We start from the raw sequence: 27,750 nt of genomic DNA, 5'->3' as shown, positions 1-27,750 counted from the left end.
TTACAAAGCTTCTGAAATGTACAATCTTTTAGAAAAAAACCCCTCTACATCTACCAAATGTAAATTGGCAGGGCTCGAACAGAATAATGATTTTTTTTCTTTATTTCAACCCTTGATAATGGTCTATCCTGTGAATTACACAAGCTCTTTGTCTTTTGTTTCCCAAATAAAGCAGTTGCAGTGGCATTTAGTGTAAAATAAAAGATCCAGTCAAAGGTGAGAAATTGTATTACAATACATGAATCAATTACACCAAGGCCAAGTGCTGCATGACCGTAATCCTTAAAACAAAGGCTACACCAACCGCCGCTTAAATGAAGACTTCCCAAGGGCAAATCGTTCTGTGTTAAAAAGCAGTTAAAACATTTTGTGCCGGCGCCCTACCGTTTTTGTGCATAAAAATATTCATTCCAATCCAATCTCTGAGAACCCCCAAGGTTAATGTCTATGTGTAAATGGTAACATTCAATAAGGAACTACAAGTCATTTAATGGCAACAGGGATTTCAAATTAGTTATTTTTGTGAGTGCCACAGATAAGTGCAAACCAATTCTTTTGTGTTTAAAGCAAGATTAAATTAAAATTCCAATGCAGATTTCTTTTTTACCAACATCATTTTAAGACCTATGCAACGTTTTCAGGAGCCAAACAAAAACAGAATGCACAAAAAATCTTTCTTAAATAATATCCAAGTGTTAACATCTACCAGACATTATAAATCTTTGGGTCCCAATATAAATGCCTAAGCTGGGTTGTAGAGCAAGGCAGAAAGGAGATCTGTGGGTGGGGAACATGGATAGAAGAACAAAGTAGAGACTTTGGGGGCCCATTTACTAACAATGGAATTTTGATTTTTTTCCCCACGAATCTCTAAACAAATTTCTAATTTCTTTTAAAAAGCTCTAAAAATGTGAGATTTTGGAAGTGTAAAAACCCCCGAAAAACACAAAGACATATACATTGCCAGGTAAAAGTTGTCAAGGTCCTATAGATGTCAATGGAAACTGCGCTGAACACTCTCAATCAATTTGAACTTTTAGATTTTCAAATCTTTAGAGATTTTCGAGGCAGTTGTATTTTTCGCAATCAGCGTAATTTTCCGTTCATACTTTTTTTAGTTTTTAATCAGATTTTTTAATAAATCTTGTGACATTCATAGTTTTAGAGGCCGATTCACTAACTTCGAGTGAAGGATTCGAAGTAAAAAAACGTTGAATTTCGAAGTGTTTTTTGGGCTACTTCGACCATCGAATGGGCTACTACGACCTTCGACTATCACTACGACTTCAAATCTAACTATTCGAAGTAAAAATCGTTCGACCATTCGACCATTCGATAATCGAAGTACTGTCTCTTTAAGAAAAAACTTCGACCCCCTAGTTCGCCATCTAAAAGCTACCGAACTCAATGTTAGCCTATGGGGAAGGTCCCCATAGGCTTGGCTAACTTTTTTTGATCGAAGGATATTCCTTCTATCGTTGGATTAAAATCCTTCGAATCGTTTGATTCGAAGGATTTTATCGTTCGATTGAAGGAATAATCCTTCGATCAAAAAAAGTTAGCCACTATTTATGCTAAAATCCTTCGACTTCGATATTCGAAGTCGAAGGATTTTAATTCCCAGTCGAATATCGAGGGTTAATTAACCCTCGATATTCGGCCCCTCAGAGTTGTCAGTTTAGTCATGGTTTCAAAAACCACTAAAACCTCGAAAATGAGACTGTTGATAAATAGACTCCCTAAAAATAGAAGTCAACTTTTTCACTTGGCGCAATTTCTCTAGATTTTTGCCATGCATTTTGTCCTTGAAAAAAAAATGCAGAAAACACCAAAATCATTGTTATATGCCCCTTGCCTTTCATATAAACCAAATCAAATTGGAGCCATCTCCCTTTTCTGTCTATCTAAGGAGCTTTCAGGGTATTGTGTTTGGAAGAAATGGGCAACATGGTTGTCTTTTTTTTCTATAAATCTAAAATGATGCCCATAGACCCTAATGGGTGAAAATAAAATTTGTAGCTCAATTCGTGCACGTCCAAAAAATTTTTATCACCCATCGACTTCAACGCATTTCGGCAAACTTTCGCCCATTTTGTGAATATTTGGATAAGTGAACCGGCGCAGATTCGACCATCATGTATGTATGTAAAATAGTGGGAAAGAACTTCTCTAATGTGGGGAAATGTATGTGCTATTGAAGAGCAAGAAATGCCTTAATAAAAATGTGTTTGTATGTATGAATGCTGGGTTTTATTTGGAGAGGTTGAACATGTTCTTGTTTTTTGTTCTTTTTTCAACCCAATTTAAATATGTAACTATATAACAATGTGCTTTTGTTTTCTCCTTTACTCCAATGTATTCCGACTCTTTTGTGAATTCTTCAATAGTTCACACATCTTTCAGTGGAAAAAAGTGGGCTAGTTTCCCTCTGTACTATTCATTAATAAAAGCCTGGGACGCAAGTGCTAGAGCAAAAAATGCACAATTCCTTTTAGAGCACTGTACTAAAAGGATCTGAGCACTTTTGCAATTCACATTAATTCTTTTTTTTTCTTTTTATCAAGATATTAGCAAGTTTTAATCACTAAGCACTGGGCCTACTATGTATTGTAACAATTGTAAGCTTAAAAAAAGCTAGAGCAGATGAGCATTCCTGAGTCACAATCTCACATTATTTTGGCACTGCACACATTCTATGTACCCTTTAAACCTATGGTGCCAACTCCAGATATACGCCACATCAATTTTGCATAAAAATGTCAATAAGGTACAAAAGCCCTCACAATTATTGCAGTATTATTTCAGTATGCCAATGTCAACAATGTTTTTGGAGTCCACCTCAACTTGGTGATTGAAGTCTTTGCACCTATCCTATAATTTTTATACAATTATTATCTGTAGTGGTAGACAGAAATAAGTGACCTACTTGCATTTCACTTCTCCAAAGCATTTGAGAATTTCTGTCCAAATTTGTAAAAAATTATGTTTGCAACCAAATGGATTAATCAAAAGGCATATTCAACAAGCAAAGGCTTAAAAAATAACTTTTATGGGATAGCACTTTTGTTAGATTCAATCATAAGAAATCTAAATTTAAAATAAGTCTTAGAATTAGAAAAAATAAATTATGTTCACTTTCTGCTGTAGAGAGATGGCAACAAAAGCTGATGTTACTTTTACATTTTTCTAAATTAGTCTCTGCTAAGCTCAGATAAAACAGTATGGAACATGGGAACTTCTGTGTTAGCAATAATATAAATTTAGACCATGCAGACAGATGAAATATGTATTTTGGTCTGTATATTCATAAAAAATATTACAACTCGTATATACTTCTGTATTTATTTTTCTTTCAAGCAGCTTTTAAAGTGAATATTTAGCAACAATGGGTCGAATTTATAGCTATTCGTGTAAGCAAAAAAGAACAGTAAGACACATTTTTGGGCACATTTATTAACAATGAAATTCCAGTTTTTTTCTTCAATTTAAGGTTTTTTTTAATTGATAATTCAAATATGACTGAAACTAAAACGACTGTTTAATTTATGTAGAAGTCACTGGTTCTATTAGCATTTTCACTTTGAGTTTTTGAGATTAATTTGAAATCTGGCAGAGTACTTGGCAATGAAGGATAGAATATGTTCAAGTTCTTTTTTCACATTCTTAAAAATCTATTTTTTATTCAATCAGAACACATTCGAGATTTTCCGAGTTTTCACTTTTTTTGAATTGCAAAAAAATGTGAAAATTTAAAAATGTAATTTTCTCTAAATCGGCCTCCACAAGGTTGATTTATTATTAATAGGGTTTGGAATGTACAGTTCAGCTGCCACTTAAAGGGATATTTGCTGTAAAACCCACATTTATTAATGCATCTTCTCAAAATAACATTTACACTACTGTGGGAAAGGCTAGAAAACGTATCTTAAAAGTAAATACATAGGAGCATAGCCAAATATAATTTCTGCAAAATAATAACAATTAACAATTTGCGACTTTGTGATAACCGTTCCATTCAGTAAATTATTACTTAATTAAAATAACATTATAGCATTTTCCCAGTGGAAGAATTTATAAACCTAAATTGGTTTTTACCCTCTACTAATAAAATGCTAAATGTTTACTTTTCCCAAATAAACAAAAAGATACATGCTCCATAGGGATACAGTCATCACAAAATTTCCCTTTTGTTATTAATAATGATATTTAATTTTTACACAATTTTTGAAAAGTTTTCTGTTATCTATTATTTCTGTTTCTGCTATTTAGTGCATGTTCAGATTTCATATATTTCTATTAATAAGTTGTTTGGGTTTTTTATTTTTGCTTCCACTTTTTTATCTCTTTTACGCACATTATAAAATCAACTATGGGCATTCAAAGCAGTGGTGTAATGAACACGAATATACCTGAGAGCATAGAATCCCAGCCATCAAGCAAGATGGTGTTTCTAATTATCAAAGGAAATAGAAATAGTCACATGATTTCCTATAAATAGTTTCACCCCATGCTACAAAAAAAAAGCCAGCAACCTTTACAGCAGTAAAATAAAATGTTTTTCCCTAAAACTGCAATTTTACACATTATTATATTATTTATTAAATACTTTGGGGCAGATCAACCAAAAGATCTAAAATTGGTGAGTTCAAGTAGAAGTTAATGGAAGTTAGCATTTTCAATTTATGATTTTGTGATAAATTTGAAATCGAAGGGTTGAATGGGATTTCGTCTGCATTCAGGGTCGGACTGGGCTGGCGAGACACCGGGAAAAAACCCAGTGGGCCCCACTGGTGGGTCCCCGCCAGTCCAGACCTCCCATGATCCCCTGATCGGCAGTTCTCCCTTAAGAAACAGCTTGTGCATGCGCACAGGATGCCGGCGCATGCTCATGCCAGAGTTTGCACATACCATGGAAGTTTGTCATGAGGGGGCTCCGAGGACTGCTAGGAGGGCCCTTGGTGTCGCAACCCCGGTGGGCCCCCAGTGCCCCAGTCTGACCCTGTCTGCATTGGGTTTTTTTTAAAACGTCTAAGTGACAGAGTTTTTTATTTTTTTAGTTTTTTTAAATAAAGTACACATTCATGATTTTTGAGTTTTTTAATTTAAGTTTTTTTTAAGTTTTAATAATTGCCTTTTTGTTCAGCTCTAGGTATTGCGTTTCTTTTCTGTTAAGACCATATTTCTATGTATCTGTAAATTTGTTACAAACTAAAGCTGGCCATAGACTCAAAGATCCACTAGTTTGGCACCAAACGAGCGGATCTTTCCCCGATATGCCGCTAACTGCCTGGCTATATTGGGGGTAATTCGAACGTTCGGGCGAATGGTCGAACGATCGAATTACGATACGCCACGGGTCGGTCGGGTAAAAATCCAACCTTCCCGATCGATACTGTGGCCAGATATCGATCGGGAAGACCCGTTGGAAGCACCCATACATGGGCAGATAAGCTGTCAAATTGGTCTAAATGACCAATATCGGCAGCTTTATCTGCACGTGTATGGCCACCTTTAGGGACCCATGATCAAATCAAATCAACGTCAGTATTAGGAAAGCTTTTCGAAGGGTTAATAAAGGATAAGATACTGGACTTCATAGCAAATCATAATACTATGAGTTTGTGCCAGCATGGTTTTATGCGTAATAGATCTTGCCAGACTAACTTAATTTCTTTTTACGAGAATGTAAGTAGAGACCTCGATTCTGGGATGGCAGTGGATGTGATTTACTTAGACTTTGCTAAAGCATTTGATACAGTGCCACACAAAAGGTTACTGGTTAAATTAAGGAATGTTGGCCTGGAACATAGTATTTGTACCTGGATAGAGAACTGGCTAAAAGATAGACTACAAAGAGTGGTGGTAAATGGAACATTTTCTAATTGGACCAGTGTTGTTAGTGGAGTACCGCAGGGCTCTGTACTAGGTCCCTTGCTTTTCAACTTGTTTATTAATGACCTGGAGGTGGGCATTGAAAGTACTGTTTCTATTTTTGCAGATGATACTAAATTGTGCAGAACTATAGGTTCCATGCAGGATGCTGCCACTTTGCACAGTGATTTGTCTAAACTGGAAAACTGGGCAGCAAACTGGAAAATGAGGTTCAATGTTGATAAATGCAGGTTATGCACTTTGGCAAAAATAATATAAATGCAAGTTATACACTAAATGGCAGTGTGTTGGGAGTTTCCTTAAATGAAAAGGATCTAGGGGTCTTTGTAGATAACACGTTGTCTAATTCTGGGCAGTGTCATTCTGTGACTACTAAAGCAAATAAAGTTCTGTCTTGCATAAAAAAGGGCATTAACTCAAGGGATGAAAACATAATTATGCCTCTTTATAGGTCCTTGGTGAGGCCTCATCTGGAGTATGCAGTTCAGTTTTGGACTCCAGTCCTTAAGAGGGATATAAATGAGCTGGAGAGAGTGCAGAGACGTGCAACTAAATTGGTTAGAGGGACGGAAGACTTAAATTATGAGGGTAGACTGTCAAGGTTGGGGTTGTTTTCTCTGGAAAAAAGGCGCTTGCGAGGGGACATGATTACACTTTACAAGTACATTAGAGGACATTATAGACAAATGGCAGGGGACCTTTTTACCCATAAAGTGGATCACCGTACCAGAGGCCACCCCTTTAGACTAGAAGAAAAGAACTTTCATTTGAAGCAACGTAGGGGGTTCTTCACAGTCAGGACAGTGAGGTTGTGGAATGCACTGCCGGGTGATGTTGTGATGGCTGATTCAGTTAATGCCTTTAAGAATGGCTTGGATGATTTTTTGGACAGACATAATATCCAAGGCTATTGTGATACTAAACTCTATAGTTAGTATAGGTATGGGTATATAGAATTTTAATTAAAAGTAGGGAGGGGTGTGTGTATGGATGATGGGTTTTCATTTGGAGGGGTTGAACTTGATGGACTTTGTCTTTTTTCAACCCAATTTAACTATGTAACAATTTAACTATGTAACAAAAAGATCTAACATTTTATGGTTCATGGCAAAGGTTGCCAAACTGTGAAGCCCTCCCCAAAGGCTTAAATGCCAAGGCATGCTCTAACCAAAAATGTCTTACAACACCAGTTTAGAACCATGATTAAAACCATTTACATTTTTTTAGGCAAAAGGAACAGTGGATTTTCTTTCTTAACAAATTGGTATTGTAGTCAAGTAGAGCTTTAATTATGTCTGTTTGATGTGTGCAGTTACAATAGTGCAAACCCATTTCTACCTTCTCCTTCTTCATTAGGTTTCTCTTTATTCATGTTACAGAAAACCCCACATCTCTATAGGGTAAAAGAAAGTCAAGACATAAACAGGGCTCATTTTTATACAGTGATAATAAGATGGTCACCATTTCCACTGATGAAAAACTAGAAGACCCATGGATAGGCAGTAGTGATAGACAGATAGACAGACAGACAGACAGACAGACAGACAGACAGACAGACAGACAGACAGACAGACAGACAGACAGACAGATAGATAGATAGATGGATGGATAGATAGATAGATAGATAGATAGATAGATAGATAGATAGATAAATGGATAGATAGATGATAGATAGATAGATAGATAGATAGATAGATAGATAGATAGATAGATAGATTGATAGATAGATAGATTGATAGATGATAGATAGATAGATAGATAGATAGATAAATAGATAGATAGATAGATAGATAGATAGATAAATGGATAGATAGATGATAGATAGATAGATAGATAGATAGATAGATAAATGGATAGATAGATGATAGATAGATAGATAGATAGATAGATTGATAGATAGATTGATAGATGATAGATAGATAGATAGATAGATAGATAGATAGATAGATAAATGGATAGATAGATGATAGATAGATAGATAGATAGATAGATAGATAGACAGATAGATGATAGATAGATAGATAGATAGATAGATAGATAGATAGATAGATAGATAGATGATAGATAGATAGATAGATAAGGATAGATAAGATATATAGATAAGATAGATAGATAGATAGATAGATAGATAGATAGATAGAGAAATCCAATGGACAGACAAATAATAAAGATAGATTCACGCATATAGAAATGATGAGCACTGCAGTGAAGTTTTGTTACATTAACGTAGAGTCACATACAGACAAAGTAAAATGACATTGATGATAAATTGTTAAAATCCATTATGAGACAAATGGTACATTGATTTATTTAATGTTTTGTATCAAACCCAGAGAGGTCCTCACTCACTATAATAGCTTCATGCAGAGTCCAGGTAGCACGAAACACCATTGTTGGGGTTTAACCACAAAAGCATCCGACAATGTATTTTTTAGATTAAAGTTTGGCCTAAAAGATTCAACAATGGTTAAAAAAGACCTGGAATATAATACAGTATGTATGATACAATATGCGGATTTATAAATGTAACAATCTCCTTACCTTGGTAAATGGGAATGTACATGCAGGGTTTAGCAGATCCAGGATAGTAATTTCCACCAGAACAAAACACACCTCCTGTAGAGCCTTTAATAGTATGGAACAGAGATATAGGACTTCTACTTCTCCTGTCTTTGCAAAGTACATTTTCCATCAGATTTATCAACTCCATGACTTGCAGTGCACAGTGCTACATCGGCTTTTTGTTTTGTCATTTTTATTTTTGATTTTTGTTTGCGTTTGTTGCCATGTTTTTTCTCAAACTCAAATGTTTTATAGGTTTGCCCCATAATTTCATATACCTGTAAGGGGGTTATGTATCAAGATCTGAATTTATCTCAGTATTTCCAATATCCAACTTTGAGTATCTCCAAATTCCCAAATGGACCTTATTTACGAAGAAAAAAGCCCAAAAAAATAGGATCGGGCAACACTCTAAAAACTTGGGAGCTTTTGCTCCGAAACCATCAGATATCGATACAGACATCAGTGCAAACACTGGGACCTACCCCATTGACTTATAAAGGACCTCAAGAGCTTTTAGATGCCGGGGTTTTGGATTCAGAGTTTTCCTACCATTGGACTTTAATAAATCCCGAAAAATTCAGATTTTTTTTAAGGTCTGAAAAATCCAATTTTTTCGGATTTCGAGTATTTGGAGCTGTAATTAGGTGGTACTATTTATATTCAGGACCATCATGATTTGTGTATCAGAAACAGTTGGACTGCTGGGAGATCACACTCTGGCACTGGTATTCACTGCTACCCTTTTGCGGGTTCCAGAACTGGAAATCCAACAGTCCAGTTAGATTCAAAGCAGATTACAGAAAATGGTAAAACAGAATCATTGTAAAGGCAGGCAAGGAATCAGGGCAGGCATCCAGCAATTAGTAAGCAGGCACTGAATCAAAAACCAGTAGATCAAAATGGGAACAAGAGCTTAGAAAGTAACTGTAACAATCAGTTTGGGCATTGGAAAAGGACTTTTATTTAGAATTTGGGCACCAAGAGATGATGTCCGAGCATCAAAGGGCAATTCCAAATTTCAAAATTGCCAGTTCTGGAACCCGCAAAAGGGTAGCAGTGAATACCAGTGCCAGAGTGTGTCCAATGTGATGTCAATTCAGAAGTATGCACAGACAAACTCAAGGACCAGCACATCAAGAACTAGGAAGGTGCACTGGCTTCCCTGGACGCCTTACAAGAACATGTAAACAATTTTGCAAACGTCAAATATATGCATGTGTTCATGCTTAATTCTTTTTGTGACCACGAAATACATTTCATCACAAAACTTTCTTTAAAAAGAAATCAGATTTTAGTATGTATAACCTCCTCCGAGAGCAAAGTAATGTTGTTGTTATTTTGATTAGTTTGGTTTTTATTGTGTTATTTTTTGTTACATTGATTTTCAAAAAAAAAAAATTGTGCTCTAACCAAATTCTTTTTGTGGTCCTAAATAAATTCTGTATACAGGAGTAGGATTATGGAACCACAAAATCGAATGAATACGAAATATGTGAAAACATATATTCAAATGTAGGGGTCTGGTATATTAAACACCTCTAATAATATTGGCAGGCTAATCCCCAGTGGTATAGATGCCTAAATGGGTCCTAACAGGGGACCTATTTCATTATTCTGCTTTAAGCTATACCCTTGGTGTTCTCAACAGTGACTAGTAAATGGCACTGTGCTAAAGTATAAAACCCTTTGTAGCCATTCGCTCAGGGTGCATCTTGTGTTGGCTATAGCCTGAGCAGGCAGGCAGAACTCAAGTGGAACCTAGACAGGTCAGGTTTAGAAAGGATATGCTACTCCCCTTAAGATAGATAGACAGGCTATTTAGCTGAGCAGCTCAAGGCTCCGATGAGGAGAGTCAGAGGTATTAAGATCCTGGGTACTAATTTCCCAGAAGTAGGGACTATGGGGGTTATTTATCAAAGTCCGAATGTATCTCAATATTTTCTGCTACAAACTCCGATAAAATCCTCTCGTGTTTTTTACGCTTATTTATTAATACATTTTCCCCAAAATTTGCTTTGCGGGAAAAAAAAATCTGATTTTCACGTTTTTTTCGAATTTTTTCAGTCGATTTTCACGATTTTTTCGGAATTTTCACCCGAAATCTCCAAAAAATTTGGGGTATTGCACGAAACCCAGCGCACATCATAAAATCATTGGGACTTCTCCCATTGACTTATATGCAACCTTGTATCAATTATTTGAGAGAAAAGAAAAAGATAGATGCAACCTCGACAGATCTGAGATGCCGGATTTTCAGATTCTGCCTTTTCCATCCTCTGGGTTTAATAAATTCCGAAAAATTTGTGATTTTTTAAAAGTTCGATTTTATTTGTAATACTGTACCAAAGTGCTGTGAGTATTGCCTATCCACTGTTCTGTATGATCCTGTTTTGCTCTTATGTACACTCCATTGAAGATTGTATTGTTCTATAAATTTGTTCATTGGTTAAGTTATAAGAACCACTGGCGCCCAATTCTTGCACGCTGCATATAGGGGCAAACTCACTAAGCGCCGAAGCGCCGAACGCTAGCGTTACTTCGCTAGCGTTTGGCATTTTTGTTACTGCGCAAATTCACTAACGAACGCTGGCGTCGTTTCGCTAGTGTTACTTCGCACCCTTACGCCTGGCGAAGTTTCGCTAGCGACGTAACTACGCAAATTCACTAACGCGCGCAGTGTACTGAACGCTACCTTTTACGCTAGACTTCCTTCGCCACCTCAGACCAGGCGAAGCGCAATAGAGTAGATAGGGATTGCTTCAAAAAAAGTCAAAAATTTTTCTGAGTCCCAAAAAACGCTGGCGTGTCTTCTACATTATGGGTGATAGGCTGAAAAAGATGGAAAATTTTTTTGGGGCTCTCCTCCTTCCCCCCTACATTTCCTGACTCATGGCAACTTACCTAGACAGTGGGCACATGTGTAGGGCAAAATAAAATTTTTATTTGAGGTTTTGAAGGTTTTCTAGCCATTTGTAGTGCTGATACGTATTCCTCCAAATTAGCCTTCGCTAGCGTAACTTCGCTTCACTTAGCGAATCAACGCTAGTGCAACTTCGCAACCTTACGCTATCCCTGAGCGCAACTTCGGATTTTTGTGAATTTGCGAAGCGCTGGCGAAACTACGCCTGGCGAAGTGCGGCGAAGTTACGCCTGGCGCAACTACAAATCTTAGTGAATTTGCCCCTTAGTTACAGTTACACTACACCCTGCCTCCACACCATTTGCAAGACCTTACTCCCTACGAGATATATATATATATATTTTATATATATATATATATATATATATATATATATATATATATATATATATATATATATATATATATATATATATATATATATAAAGGATCAGCGCTTTCCATTTGCGGTGAAATATATGTGCTGATTTGGGGACCTTTCTATCCTTCTATCCATCTATTGTCTATCTATCTATTTATCTATCTATCTATTATCTATCTTTCTATCTGGTATACACAGCAGTATTAGGAATGCAGATGAGCACAGTGCCGTTGCTCGCTGCAGGTTCCTGATGTCTGACTCCCTGACAACAAGGTTTTCCCTGTAACCTGATAAAAGAGGAGCCTAATGAAGTAGTGAGGTTGCACGGCTGCAGCTACACAAAGCAATATGAATAAGTAAAGCCGACTTGGCCACAAAACAAATTCATTCACAAAGAAAATCCGCAGAGGCCTCCTTCAGCATCTGGACATTGTGTTTCTAAGAATTAAAAAGACATCAAAGGGTTGTACTGGGGGGAAGCTTTCAACTTCCTGCAACATAGGAAAGTGATTGATATGCCAGAGCTTGAGTTGGGGAGTCAATCTGCCTGGCACTGCATTGAAAATGTTTTATGAAAGGCTGGTTTATTATAACGGCATCCTACAAGAATTTAGAATGAAGCAGATAGTTCCCGCACTCCACTTACACCTGTTTGCATTTTTATAGTCACTCTAACACATGGTTGGTCCCTTTACTGTTACAAATGATGGTATAGTACATGGTATTATGTATAACTGATGAGTTGTGAAATCACACATAATAAGTTGTAATTGATCTAACATCCCAATCCATGAACTAATCATGCCCCTTCAGGACAATTTTGTCCCCTGAGCCGCTGCCCCCTCCCCTCACTCCCCAGTGCTTACCTTTCCTTTGCCGGAGTGGGTCCAGGGGGGCTGCAATTATGCTCACTTGACTAGAATAGCCACATTTATGGTTTAATAATAGGAAACTCTGCTCCTAAAGTTACCAGGAGCAGCTTTTTGCCACCCCTGGTAACTTGTGGGCTGCTGCTTCCTGAAGCGAGTTTCTCATACATTCAACTGCTGTACCTTAATACAAAATACATGTGCAAACGAAGAAGGAAGATGAGCTTCCCCTTTTACTGAGGCTTCTTCAAGCTGTCTTTGTACATTTATTAGACATAGAGGCATATTTTATTCAAAGAGAAAGCATACATTAAGTGCATAAGCAGCCCTGTAGTGAGGCTAATCCATAGCCTGCATCCCCATCCAGGGTGGCCAGGAGCAACAAGTGGGGACAGGGTCGGACCAGGCCAGCTGAACACCAGGATTAAACCCAGTGGTCAATGCTGACCTAGACCCCTGCTGAAATAAGGTATGCATGGCACCACTCCAGGGTGCAGGGGGGTTGCAGCTGGGGTGGGGGTGCAATCCCCTGAAACAGCAAACCTGGTGGGCCCTGGACCCCCCATTTGACTCTGGGTGGGGGGGCCGGTCTAAAAGTTAATCAAGAGGTCACTTCCAACCGTGGTAAATTACAGTTTATGGAAGTGATTTATATATCTCAAAGTGTATGATCAAATGGGTTCAAGAGGGCTGGTGTCCAAAGGGTCTAAAAAACACTTGTGACTACTTCCTGAAATAGGCAAGTGAAGATTACATATTTCCCCATGATGGAGTTAGGGCTGCAACTATTGGAAGAGGAAGGCTGGGGGGGGGGGGGAAATCCTTACAGGGGCCTGTTTCACATTTGCAAGTTCTGCACAAAGAGAACTGCATGTCGTTAAGCTCCCACCTGGCATGCAAAGTAGACAACCACTTGTGATATAGTAAATATGCCTAACATAAACAATATGGCTGAATTATTGCATGATCCTTAATGATTACACCCAACCTGCAAAGTAACCTCTCAAAGTTATGGAAAAGGACCTTGGGGTTCTTGTAGATAATAAACTTGGCTGTAGAAAGCAATGCCAGTCAGAAGCATCAAGGGCAAATAAGGTCTTCAGTTGTATTAGATGGGTCCACATCTAGAATATGCCGTACAGTTTTGGTCTCCAGTGCTCAAACAGGACATTATTGTATTAGAGAGGGTCCAGAGAAGGGTAACTAAGCTGGTAAGGGTCAGGACACACAGGCAGATTTGGGGACAAATCTCCTCTCCTTCGGGGTGACTAATCTCCCCGAACTGCTTCCCCTGCTATCCTGCTGGCTAAAATGTAAATCGCCCTCGTCCTCGTGAGGCAACTTTGGATCCCTTCGGAAAACTAATAGCTCCGAGTGCCATCCCGCCGACGACTTACATTTTAGCCAGCGTGTGCCCTGACCCTAAAAGCTATGGAAAAGCTTAGCTATGAGGAAAGACTGACCAAATTGGGGATGTTCACACTGGAGAAGAGGCGCTTAAGGGGTGATATGATGACTATGTATAAATATATAAGGGGATCATTATTGATGGACGAATTTGCGCGTTTCGGCGCCGGCGAATATGCCGCAAAAATTCGCCCATCACTAGGGATCATATAATAATCTCTCTAATGATTTATTTACCAGTAGGTCTTTCCAGCTGACACAAGGTCACCCATTCTGATTAGAAGAAAAGAGGTTCCGACTAAATATTGGGAAGGGGTTTGTTACAGTGAGAGCTGTGAAGATGTGGAATTGTCTCCCTGAATCAGTGGTACAGGCTGATACATTAGATAGGTATAAGAAGGGGTTGGATGGTGTTTAGCAAGTGAGGGAATACAGGGATATGGGAGATAGCTCATAGTAAAAGTTGATCCAGGGACTGGTCCCATTGCCATTTTGGAGTCAGGAAGGAATTTTTCCCTCCCTGAGGCAAATTGGAGAGGCTTCAAATGGTTTTTTTGCCTTCCTCTGGATCAACTGGCAGTTAGGCAGGTTAAAAGGTTGACGTGTGTCTTTATTCAACCTAACTTACTATGTTACTATGTTACTATGTAAACACCCCTGGTCATGGTAGCAATAAAGATAGCCTACAAACAATATGGCTGCTCATGCCCACCACCCCACAATACAAATACATCCCACTTTTGAGAGACTTTGATAAAATGTAGGAAAAAGGATCACTGTAAGCACAAATTGTCTTACGTTCCCAGTGCCATATAGAGTGATAGACTGCAGACATTTTCATGATACCATAATCTGGCACAATGATTGCGAGATGTGTCAGTATTTTTTTTTTTAGTACATCCTAAATAGCAGCCCCATTGCTTCGGTTTTCGCCTGTGGTACCGGGGAATGTGATTCAGCTGCAGAGGCAGCCGAGCGTGACGCTTCCTTCTCGCTGTCTGACACCTGGTCCATGTGCCGCTGGCAAATCTCATCTCTTTGTGCAGTCGTCACAAAACTGAGATTGGGAAATCCCTGGGCAAAATTGTGTTTTTTTTGTTTTATTCTTGATGTGCGTGATGCCTTGCAAATCGCCTTTAAACTAACAACACGGGGAAAAACTGCAGCAACTTTACTATTCTCTTTCATTCTATAATGCTGGTACGTTATGTTCTACACAAAGCTTTGCAGAGAATGTTTAAGGGAACAGTGAACATTGATATGAATTTAAAATATGATGCAGGATAGTATATAGTATTCTAAGGTTTATATATACAGGTATGGGACCTGTTATCCAGAATCCTCCAGACTTGGGGTTTCCAGATAAAGGGCCTTTCTGTAATTTGGATCTCCATACCTTTAGTCTACTAAAAAAAAAATCATTGTCACATTAATTAAACACAATTAGAATGTTTTGCCTCCAATAAGGATTAATTATATCTGAGTTGGGATCAAGTACAAGCTACTGGTTTATTATTACAGAGAAAAAAAAAATCTGTTTTAAAGTTTTAAATTCTTTTAAATGATTAAAATGGACCCTATGGGAGACGGCCTTCTCTTAATTCTGTGCTTTCTGGATAGCAGGTTTCCGGATAACGGATCCTGTATATCAAAAATGAAGAATTTGAATGGAGCTCCTCTGTTAACTACCTTCAACATTCGGATTGAATTTAAAATTTTATTTTAAAGAAAGTAGAAAGGCTAATAATTCAAGAAATTACATACATTATACATTTTTAAAGTATGTATATTATTAATAATTGACTGTACAAGAAATTTCATCTGTAATCATTCATTTTAGTTCCTGTCCCAGTAGAACTTGCCCTGCAGTTTCCCTGCTAAGGTATATAGACATGCACAAACTTCATGGTGATAGTTTTCATGTCCTCCGCTGGATGATATTCTTTGGTATCTGACCCACTGGCGTCAGGCTGAATGGATGGATACCTTATGAGTGGCCATATCTTTTGATCTGGTAAGTTCAGGCTGACAGTCTGAATAACTGGAGCTCTAGGAAGTGAAGAGTTGATCTATCTATGCACTGGCTGCAGAGCTGGGCCAAGGGCACCCAAGTACCTCTTGCCCCCCCCCCTTCGACTCTCTACCCTGATTATTTGGCTGCTGTCGGCTACTACATACAATAGCACCCCTTCTTATTGCAACCTGACCCCCCCACTTGCCGCCTCGCTCTGCCCACTTACCCTTTCAAGTAAGCCAGGGTGGTGGGAGTGGAGTGTATTCTGCAGTCCTTTTTTGTGGGAAAACACTGCCACCCCAAAAGATGCACCCTAGCCATCTGCCTTTCCTACCAAGCCTAGTTCTGGCCATTACTAGCCAACAAGATGCATCAGCAGATGAACCAGGTCGAATCAATAAACAAACCAGTATGCATGATACAAATAAAACAAATACATTGGCAGGGATCATCCACTAAAAATACATGTATGATTATCCATTTTAACACACAGCAATACTGACCTGCACTTGTGTCATTAATGTCTAGTGATGGGCGAATTTATTCACCAGGTGCGAATTAACGGCGAATTTGCGAGATTCGCCGCCAGCGAATAAATTCGCGAAACGCCTGCGAAAATTCGCGGAAAAAATTCGCCGCCGCAAAAAATTTTTTTCTAAAAAATGGACGCCGGCGTCAAAAACGGGCGCCGGCGTCGAAAAAATGGGCGCCAGCGTCAAAAACGGGCGCCGGCGTCAAAAACGAGACGCCGGCGCCGTTTCTCAAATTTTTCGCTGTTTCGCAAATTTCGCGCAAAATTCGCCTATTTTTCGGCGAAGCGAAACGGCGCAAATTCGCCCATCACTATTAATGTCTTGTAGGATGATCGCGGTGATGAAAGCATTGGGGGCCGGCAATTCATTTTACTAACTATGCAAGGGAAGCTTCCCATATATACAGTATTGCTGAATATTATTATATTCTCTAGTAGTGATGGGCGAATTTCTCCCATTTTGCTTCACCGAAAAATTCACGAAACACAAAATTGCCAGGGTTAAATTCAATGGGCGTCCGAATAGTGTTGACGCCCAGCGTTTTTTATGTGAGTGACTTTTCAGAATTGTTTTTTGACGCCGGCACCTCTTTGCCACTGGGGATTTTTCACAAATTTATTCGCTGGTGGCGAAACGCGGAAATTCGCACCAGCCGAATTTATTCGCCCATCACTATTCTCTAACAACTTCTTTCTATTTCTGTATATTTAAAAAAAATACTAAACTGATTAAAGATCACATATATATGCTCCCATTCACACAATCTTAACCTTTTCTATATTCTTCTTCTTTTTCAGCTTCCATAGTTATTGGGAAATGGTGGTGTGAAATGGAACCTTGTTTAGAAGGAGAAGAATGTAAAACCCTTCCTGATAACTCGGGATGGATGTGTGCAACCGGCAATAAGATCAAAACCACAAGAGTAAGTATAAACTGGCATCACCATTCCAAAACGGCATGTGCCTCCAAGCTGGGAATATGGGGATGAGAACATAAATTTGTTGAAAAAATTAGTTAAATCCCATAATATTGTAAAGTATATTTAATATTTGTAATATGACTATATGGTTTCCTTTATGGCTTAAAATGTTTGATGTTTAAGTAATTAGATGAGAATATTTTTTTTTAAAATGCATTCATAATGAAGTAGTTCTAGCAGGAATCAAATTTTGCCAATTTTTCATTTCATTTCAGTACATCCCTTACATACACTTTATTAATATTGCATACACCATGACCAGGGATGTGTAGGTTTCGATAAGTCCTCTGATTTCCATTAAAGAATTATTTAAGGGGGAAAAAAATTTAATTTGGATGTTTTCGTAATAGTAAATAATAGGGATGCACCGAACCATAATTTTTGGATTCAGCTGAGTAAAGGTATATTCAAATTTGGAAAAGAATTAAAAAATAGTATTATCTGTGAAATGAAACATTGTTGCTAACAGTTATTGCATTTTACGTGACTTGGTGGGGACTCAATTCTCAATTCTCATATTGTTTTTACCAAGCGCCAATCGAGTAAGTTTGGCAGGAAAAAAAAAACTTGATTACTAGTGAAATTCACATTGCTCCGTTCATTTTCAATGAGTCTGTAAAATAAATAAAACGTTTTAAAAATCTTCAAAAATAAAATGTATTGAATGTTAAGATTACACCTCCCATGGAATTCCATAAATAACGTTAACATTTCTTCATTCAGATTTTCGAGATTTTTTTTTTTCTAAATAAATTGAGTTGAGAGTTTGGTTTAGGTTCCCTTGCAGAACAAGCTTGGATTCAGGACAGATACCAAACTGAATAATGGATTGTGTGCATCCCAATTAAATCCTTTTATTCAGCTTTCTTTCTCTGCAATCATTCTTGCCCAGGAGGCAGTGCTGTGAAACCTAACAGAGGATCTTCAGAGCACTGACTTATTTTCATTTGAGAGTTAAGGGCTCGCACATAATAAACTGTTTATGGGTTAATTCTTAATGTGTTCTTCCAAGGCTTGAATTGACACGTTAGATTATTCCTTCCAAATATCCATCAAAATAGCCGTATATATATATACAGGTATAGGATCCCTTATCCGGAAACCCGATATCCAGGAAGCTCCGAATTACGGAATGGCTGTCTCCAATAGACTCCATTTTATCCAAATAATCCAAACTTTTAAAAATGATTTTCATTTTCTCTGTAATAATAAAACAGTAGCTTGTACTTGATCCCAACTAAGATATAATTAATCCTTACTGGAAGCAAAACCAGCCTATTGGGCTTATTTAATGTTTAAATTGATTTCCAGTAGACTTAAGGCACGAAAACCCAAATTACGGAAAACCCAGGGTCCCGAGCATTCTGGATAACAGGTCCCATACCTGTATGTGTGTATATATATATATATATATATATATATATATATATATATATAATCTATCCATTGATGGATGGTTCATGTCCATATTACATATATCTATTGTCCCTGTTAGTGATGGGGAAATAAATTTGGCAGGCACGGATTCCATGCAAATTTCTGCATTTTGCCGCCCACGAATAAATTCGTGAAACTGCTCCAAAAATTTGCCAGCAAAAAATGTGCTGCAACAAAATAATTGGCGCGTCCATAAAAATTATTTTGATGCCCACTGACTTCAATGTGTTTCACAATTTTTTTGCCATTTTGCAAATTTTTCCGGCTGAAGCGAAACGGACGGATTCGCCCATGACTAGTCCCTGTATGTGCTCATGTCTGATTCTTATAATTTTTTATTCTTGATTCTTTGATTCTTCATCTGATGCAGCCATAATTATGGGAATGGGCTTGGTGCAAAGACCCAGTAGACTGGAGATGCATTTACATGGTAGCCTAGCCAATCATATCCTTGCACCACCCCCAAATCCAGCAGGATTAGATTAGACTATAAAATGGGTAGGTACAGGGGAGCTGGGAAGAGGAATTTTCTGCAAAATATAGGGATGTTTTGGACTGTATGCCACCACTTTATTTTGTAGAGAAATGGAAACTAAATATTAAATTATATATAGGATAGTAATATACCGTTATGCTATTGTTTTCCTTTAATGTTTCTTTTTCTGAATGTATACCACTTATGGTCCTTTAAAAAAGAGTTAAACTTCAAATCCCAACATGGTTTATTGGGAAAAGTTTGTAGTTGAACATCAAGGGGCCACCAGTTGGAAATAATAAAATGCAGAATGTCTACTTTTGTAGGGGTGGGAGTTTTACATTTTTGTTTTTTTCAAGTTTCAGGGTCACTTATGACCAACTTGATGCAAGGCAGGATGGCATCTGAGAGGCCCTGAAACCTTGTAGGTATAGTGATTGTTGGCACCATAAAGATTTGACATTACAGTTACAAATATGACTGTTTGCTGTTTGCTCTATGAAACAACCTGCTTTGCAACCACCAATGTGTTTAATTTTGATATCTAGGGGCAGATTAATCAAAAGTCGAGTTGTGTTTTCCAGAAACAATTGAGGGCAGTTTTCAGTCAAAAAATAAAATTTTCTGGATTTTGTAAAAACAAAACAAATTTGGAACAAAGCTGGAATTAGCTCAAATCTGAAAAATACTCCAGCTAAAACCTGTCGAGGTCATGTCGAAGTTAATGGCAGCGGTCCCTTGAACCATTTGAAGATGTTAATATCCTTCATGACAATTGTTTTTTTTTTTTAATGGGTTTTGCTCGAAAACTCAATTCAAGCAATTTGAGTTTTTTTCCACGGAAAAACTCAATAAATTTTTTTGGGTTATTCACCCCGAATTCACAGATTAGAGTTTTTTCCATTCATGTTTTTCCTTAAATCGGAAAACATTGAAGTTGTGAGTTCATTCGAGGTATAAAAAAAACCTCTAAAACTCAACCTTTGATAAATAACTCCCCAAGGGGCATATTTATCAAAGGTAAATCGAAGTTAAAAAAACTTTGTATTCAAAAAGACCAATCGAATGGTGGTCAAAGTTTTTTGGGGTCGAAGTGGGCCTACTTCGATCTACTTCGATTCAAAGTTTTTTTAACTTCGACCTTCGATCTCCCAAACTCCCCCAATTGCGATGGGTACCCAAAAATTACTTCGAAATTCGAAGTTTTTAACTTCGAACCTTCACTTCGACCTTTGATAAATCTGCCCCCAAGTGTTACAACAGTGTATTTTTACTTTTTATACTTTTTATACAAAATATTGTTACATTATATTATATATTTTCTGTGCATAGGTATTTATGTATAGATGCAATGAAGTAGGCAAAGATTTCCCTTGTTTTATCTAACCTAAATTTTAGTTAAAACATTGAATACACTGTAACATGAATGTTCTGAATAGATATGAAGTGATAGAGCTTGATATTTTATGTCTGAAAGGGTTATCTGTAGTGATGGGCGAATTTCGCCGCCAGCGAATAAATTCGCAAAACGCCCGTAAAAAATTCGCCAGCGTAAAAAAAAACGGATGCCAACGTCAAAAAAAACGGACGCTGGTGTCACAAACGGCCGCCGGCGTCAAAAACGGGCGCTGGCGTCAAAAACGAGACGTCGGCGCTGTTTCGCAAATTTTTTGCTGTTTCGCAAATTTTTAGGCGAAGCGAAACGGCGCAAATTCGCCCATCACTAGTTATCTGTGCTTTCTGGCCAGACTGATACTCTGCCTCTGCTCCATGAGAAACTGAATTTATTTTGTTGTGTGTAGTGATTGGCGAATTTATTCGCCAGGCGCGAATTCGCAGTGAATTTGCACGATTCGCCGCCAGCTAATAAATTTGCGAAACAACCGCGAAAATTCACCCGAAAAAATTTGCCGAGTTGAAAAAAAACGGACGCCGGCGTCGAAAAAATGGACACCGGTGTCAAAAACGAGAAGCCAGCGTTTCGCAATTTTTTTGCCGTTTTCGCGAATTTCGCGTGAAATTCGCAAATTTTCAGGCGAAACGGCACAAATTTGCCCATCACTAGTTGTGTGTTTTGTTGTGTTATATCTCCCTCCATAGAAGTAAAACATATCAATAAGGTTAAACAAAATCTGCTAAACTGGGCACACCCCATGTACCCTTGTGATGCTGCCAAGTGTAGGGCAGGCCAGACTACCCAAAGCTTTAGAAGGGCATAAGTAGGGAGTAGCAAGAAGCTAAGGTGTTGGAAGATTGTACAGCAACCCCAAAAATTGATATTAGCTTGTTAGCAAAAATCTTAATATTTAGTACTCATTTAAGGTAAGCACACAAATTGGTCACCAATCTGGCGACTAACTGAATTGGTAAACCATTACTTGCCCATATTATCTATAAACAAATAAAAATCCAAGTCAATAAATCAATGCCATTGATAAGCGACCCTACCCTTAAAGGCAATTTTTTTAAATTTGAGGGAAAAAAAGATTTTGGGGAAAAAAACTTTTTACTATTGCCAAATGTATTGTTCTCAAGCACTAGCATACAGTGTTTAACTCAAATAGAATAATGGTGATTGTGTTGTGAGAAAAGGGGGCATATTAAAGAAAATAACATTATTTAATTTGCTTTCATAGGGGCTTTACTAAACTGGAAAAAAACGAAATAAAGTTTGAAATATTCTGAGAGAATTCATATTGTCTTCTATCGAAACCCAGCAGCTTTAACTTTAACTAGTGAGTGTTTTCATGCAAATTTTAAAAAAAATTAAAATAAATCACGACAATTGAAGTTGTACTCAAGAATATTCACTATCATGTTTTTTCACCACATTTCTTCTCTAATTGCGGACAAACACAATCTATAATTTCAAGAAAATTGTCCCTTTCTTAGTAACAGTTCATTTGAGGGTGAAATTATGGCATTTGTGCACCTTCATGTGTGACCAAGTCACAAAGAAACAACTGGGTCCCTTCCTTTTGGCCTCATTGGGTAAATCAAGAGTGACTGAATAACACAATGGTAGGTCTTTGTGGGGTCACCTTAAGCCTTGGGTGATAATCTCTCTCAGCAGGATGCATTAGAGAAATTGAAGGGACTTGTAAAACATAGGAAGGAAACATGATTTGACCTACATTTGTATATAGCATAAATAATATGTTGCTGTCCAGAATATTCAATGTACTTGTTCATGTTGCCTTTAATTTATATTTACAATTTATATTTATTTTTTTATTTTTTTGTATTTTATTTAACTGATTTTTTTCACAGTCAGAATTTTAAAAAATAAATTATTTTTGTTGCAATCAAGTTTTTTTCTATAATATTAAATAAATATAAGAATTTTCAAAAAATCAAATAAGAAAATTAATAAATCTACCTAATTTATTGCCTATTAATTGCCTATTAATTGAAAGTTCAGATTTAAAAAAAATGGCAAGTAAAGTTTATTTTTAGGAATGCACCAAATCCACTATTTTAGGATTTAACTGAATACCAAATCTTTTGCGAAAGATCCGGCTGAATACCGAGCCAAATATGAACCCTAATTTGTATATGTAAATTAAAGGGGAAAAGAAACACTGCACGCAGCGAATATCAAAAAAAATGTTGGCTTTCTTGTTTGTGTACTAAAAAGTCATGTGATTTTTTTTGGATTCAGATGCAGTTCAGCCAGGCACTTGGAATCCTGCTGAAAAAAACTCTTGACTTGAATACCAAACCGAATCCTGGATTTGGTGCATCCCTACTTATTTTTCACAATAATTTAATCAGTCAAATTTGTAAAAATAAATGATTTTTGTTGCAATCAAGTTTTTCTTCCATAAATATGGGAGCAGTTGAGAAAAATGTCAATTTTTTGAAAACAAATACAAAGAGGAAATGAATAAAGCTACCTAATTTATTAAGTATTAATTGAAAGTTTAAATTAAAAAATGTGGTAAAATCATGGTAAAAGTAAAATCTGGCAAGCTTTTATAGATACACAAGGGGGGTTGTGGGAGCACCCGCATTGCTAAGTAAAAATATATAGAAGTATAAGGGAAGTGCTACTGGCATATCCAAATGGGTCAGTGCACATTCCCTGGGCCCCTGTCTAAGTAATTCAGTAGATATGCAAATGCATGTGTTAACAAAGACAGGGGTTTTTAGTTGCAAAGTTATGATCATAAAGTTGAAAAGCCACCATACCACGTCAAGGTAAACCCAATATGGCGGTCCCTAACTTGTTTACCTACCAGTCATAGTATTGAGGATCCTGTGTCTCTCTGCATAATAGCATTAGTAAAGTAAAAAGTAAAAGTCTGCTGAACCTTGGTTTCTGGAGGGCTAAATCCTCCCCCGCTGCTGAATTGCAGCATTTAAGAGAGAGTGATTGCCCAAACCAACGCCCATTTTTGACAAAAATTTATAAATATGGTGCAGTTAAAAGCTGGATATGCCAGTAGCACTTTCCCTTTTACTTCTATATATTTTTACTTAGCAATGCGGGTGCTCCCACAACCCCTCTTGTGTATTTGCTCTTACAGTCTGTAGCTTTGGCTAAGCTTCTTGTGGCTTGTAGCACCCCCCATACCCACCCCTATTAATTAATAGTGGCCCTATGCTTTTAACTGCACCATATTTATAAATTTTTTTCAAAAATGGGCGTTGGTTTGGGCAATCACTCTCTCTTAAATGCTGCAATTCAGCAGCGGGGGAGGATTTAGCCCTCCAGAAACCAAGGTTCAGCAGACTTTTACTTTTTACTTTACTAATGCTATTATGCAGAGAGACACAGGATCCTCAATACTATGACTGGTAGGTAAACAAGTTAGGGACCGCCATATGGGGTTTACCTTGACGTGGTATGGTGGCTTTTCAACTTTATGATCATAACTTTGCAACTAAAAACCCCTGTCTTTGTTAACACATGCATTTGCATATCTACTGAATTACTTAGACAGGGGCCCAGGGAATGTGCACTGACCCATTTGGATATGCCAGTAGCACTTTCCCTTTTACTTCTATATATTTTTACTTAGCAATGCGGGTGCTCCCACAACCCCCCTTGTGTATAAGCTTTTATAGATCTCAATGGGTGTTTGCTTTAACACTCAAGCTATTTTATATTTCACTATTTTGTCAAATTTGTAAAAATTTTAGATTTCTCTTACAATCAAGTTTTTTGCCATAAATATGGTAGCAGTTGAGATAAAAATGTCAATCTTTCAAAAAATCTAATGAGAAAATTAATAATTCTGCATAAATGTAAGGATTATTTTAGAAAAATAAAAAGTTCCCTTTTTAACTACAGAGCTTGAGTGTAAATTGTGTTTTTGTTTCAGATTCATCCGAAATCCTAATCATCTCCTGACAGATAACACAGTGATCAGCTGACAGGAAGAAGAACAGGCCATCTTAAATCTTACAGACTATATTAAGGATTTACAAGCCAAATGGATATTTTTCTTGCACTTTGAATTTTCAAAACAAAAACATTTAGTGATTTCAATAATGTGAAATGAAATGACTCACAGTAAGAGCAAAAATGTATTTTAGATTTTGACAAGGATGGCAGAAACTTTGGAATGTGTTGGTGGTGGAGCTTGAAACTTGGGTTTCTAGACTTGACACAATCTGAAAATCATGTATATATTCCCCGCCTCGTAAATCAGTGGAAGGCTCTTTCTGTTTTTTTTTTATGCTTTGGAACGCTATCATATTTGTATCACTGAAGCAAAAAAAGATAAGGATCAACCTACCCAAGAACTTGGAGCTGAAAAACATGTGGAATCAAGATCTTCCTTTTATTCTTGATCAACATGCTGATTAAATCTATTGATTTTTTTCCCTTTTATTTTTTTCCTGAGACTTTCTACCCATGTGTGATAATAGCATGCAGACTATAACCATGTCCATGTTTTTATTATTAAACTGACAAACTTTATGTTGATGGCTCGGCCATCTTCCAGTTAAGTATATACTTATGTTTAGGAAGATCCACAAGAAAGATGAGCATGGAAGACTTACCATAAGCATTTCTATTGCACATTCACTTTTGAGAGCAATAGCTTATGATGGGTTGGTTTGCATTAAAGGTGTAAATAGAAATAATAGTTGAAGGTTTTTTTCTGGGGCTGTATGCAAGAATCCTTATCTGACTCCACAATGTTTGCAATTGCTTATCCCTTTGAAGAAAAAAAATAATCTTCCTTAACATCATTTGGTTTGTTGCTTTTTTTAATGCCTAATAACGCTTATATGGAGTTTGAAAATTCACGTTCTTACATTTGAAAGGGATTTTAATTTATTGATGGGTTAATTTAAGCTGCAATATTTCTCCTACTTCTGGATAATATCATTAAACGTGTATAACTTCTTATAATAAGCCTTTTTTTCTTTGTTTTGTGTTTGTTTTCTAGTTACTTTAGGGAACTCCTGTACATTGTTATTGGCTGCATATCAAAAAATGAAAGTCTTAATAGTGAACAACAGCAAAATAGGAATAGTTAGATTGTAGTTTATTAACATAATCGAGTTCCTTCATGGTTACCGGAACAGGCCTATTAAAGCCCATTTATTGAAGGTCGAATTTTTGTGATATTAGAGCTTTTTGAAACCATAATTAAACAAATTTTCTCTAAAACTACAAATGCCATGAAAGTTATTTAAAGATCAGATTATAAAAAGTATGAAAGGAAAAAAGCTGACCGATGCATTGAAGAATAGGAAAACCTCTAAAATCTCTATTGTCTCTAAAAAAATTTTATGAAAACGTCCCATTGACTTGTATGGGACCTCAACTACTTTTACTTTGTGAAGGTTTGTATTAGAGTTTATCGTGGTTTTTATATTTAATAAATCTTGAGTTTTAGAGAAATAAACAACCACAACTTTTTCGAGGAAAAAATATGATTAATTAAAAAAAATAGAAATCTGAATTTTAGAAAATCGGCCAAATTATGCCTGCCATTGATATAAATGTGTTAGTCCCTCTGACCTGGCAGGATTGATACTCTAATAGACTTCTTTTTTGTGAAATTACATGATTCATATCATTAAATCTTAGGGAATTGCCATGCTCTAAGGTATTGGTTTGGCCCAGAACATTAGGGTACAGATTTACTAAGTTTTAAATGGTGAATTCGAATTGTTGAATTTTTTTAAATCAAAACAAGACATTTTATGGGCTGATTTACTACATCTCTAATTATTCTCAGTTTTCTATGAAAACAAACTCAACCAAACTCCATTTCATGAATTGCTACTAATTTATCAATAATTTTTCTTTCAAAAATTGGAGCAACAAGACAAAACCATGCGTCAATTCATATTGTGCGATTGACGCTCTGAAAATACAATTTTATCAAATTTTTGCTACTCAACTTTTTAGGATTTCCCAACTCAACTTTTTAGGATTATCTGATGAAAACCCAGTCTCGGATTATTCAGCACAGCTCACGATGTCAAGAAACAACTTCAGGGACATCTGCCATTGACTTCTACATGACCTCGAGTATTTTTAGATTTGGATTTTAAGCTACTTTGGGGTATGATAAATCTCTAAGAAAAATTCCCCAAAAAAAGTTTTCCCCCAAAAAACCTCGATCAGAAAAAAATTGAGGTTTGATAAATGGGCCCCTTATGGTACAGGCATGTTTGGGAAAGAGACCTGTAGGCTGGAATTAAAAGCACTTATTTATGCTCATGCCTCTTGCTCTGCCATCCAGTTCCCAGTTGGCCTTTCCTAGAGCCTGTCTATAATACTGCCTTTCCTTTGAAATAACACATTAGAAATGTTCTGGGCACATAGTAACCTGCATCCTCCTACTTCACTCTCTGTCTAAGATAAAATAAATGGAACATAGCCGTTAAGTCCATAAATGTGGCAAATTCTCCCTTGAAATACATTTTCCTTTACGAGCAACCTATTATTCAGCTTATCATCAAGCATTCAAATTAGCCGAAGAACATTACACACACCGGTAATTTTTTCATCAAATATATTGATTGATATTTACAAAATGAATCTACACACGGAGCAATTTATTGCTTGCTGTTCTCATAATTACAGAATGATTAACCGTGGTTTATGCCCAGATAAAATCTGACATTTTAATTCTTAGCATAAACATAAACAAAGAGACCACACTACGTTCTGGGCAAGGCCATTATTTTAATTGATACAAATGCTGCCAAAGGTCATTTGCTGTTTTCCAAGGAAAGGCGCGTTGCACTTACATGATAATCGCTCTCGCTTTGCTTTCAGAATACATTTTTTTTTGTTGTTTTTAAAATGCTTATATTATTTAATTC

At 36.9% G+C, this 27,750-nt stretch overlaps 1 protein-coding gene across 3 annotated transcripts in view; it reads left to right on the top strand.

The window, feature by feature from the left end:
- LOC121403129 (chemokine-like protein TAFA-1) overlaps positions 1-25,816 on the top strand; it is a 321,569-nt gene extending 295,753 nt beyond the window's left edge. The window contains exons 5-7 of one of the 3 annotated variants that reach the window (XM_041590899.1): positions 17,359-17,483; positions 19,812-19,876; positions 24,780-25,816. In XM_041590899.1, coding sequence (XP_041446833.1) covers positions 17,359-17,483; positions 19,812-19,829 — 143 coding nt within the window. In that variant the 3' untranslated portion in view covers positions 19,830-19,876; positions 24,780-25,816. Of the gene's footprint in view, positions 1-17,358; positions 17,484-19,811; positions 19,877-22,088; positions 22,627-24,779 lie in introns of those variants that run through there. The other 2 variants (XM_041590900.1, XM_041590898.1) reach the window with 2 other exon arrangements.
- Positions 25,817-27,750: the final 1,934 nt, after the last annotated feature.

Source organism: Xenopus laevis, chromosome 4L, assembly GCF_017654675.1.
Source record: "Xenopus laevis strain J_2021 chromosome 4L, Xenopus_laevis_v10.1, whole genome shotgun sequence".
Taxonomy (NCBI): domain Eukaryota; kingdom Metazoa; phylum Chordata; class Amphibia; order Anura; family Pipidae; genus Xenopus; species Xenopus laevis.
Note: the sequence above shows the minus strand (reverse complement) of the source record. Positions and strands in the feature narration are given on the sequence as shown.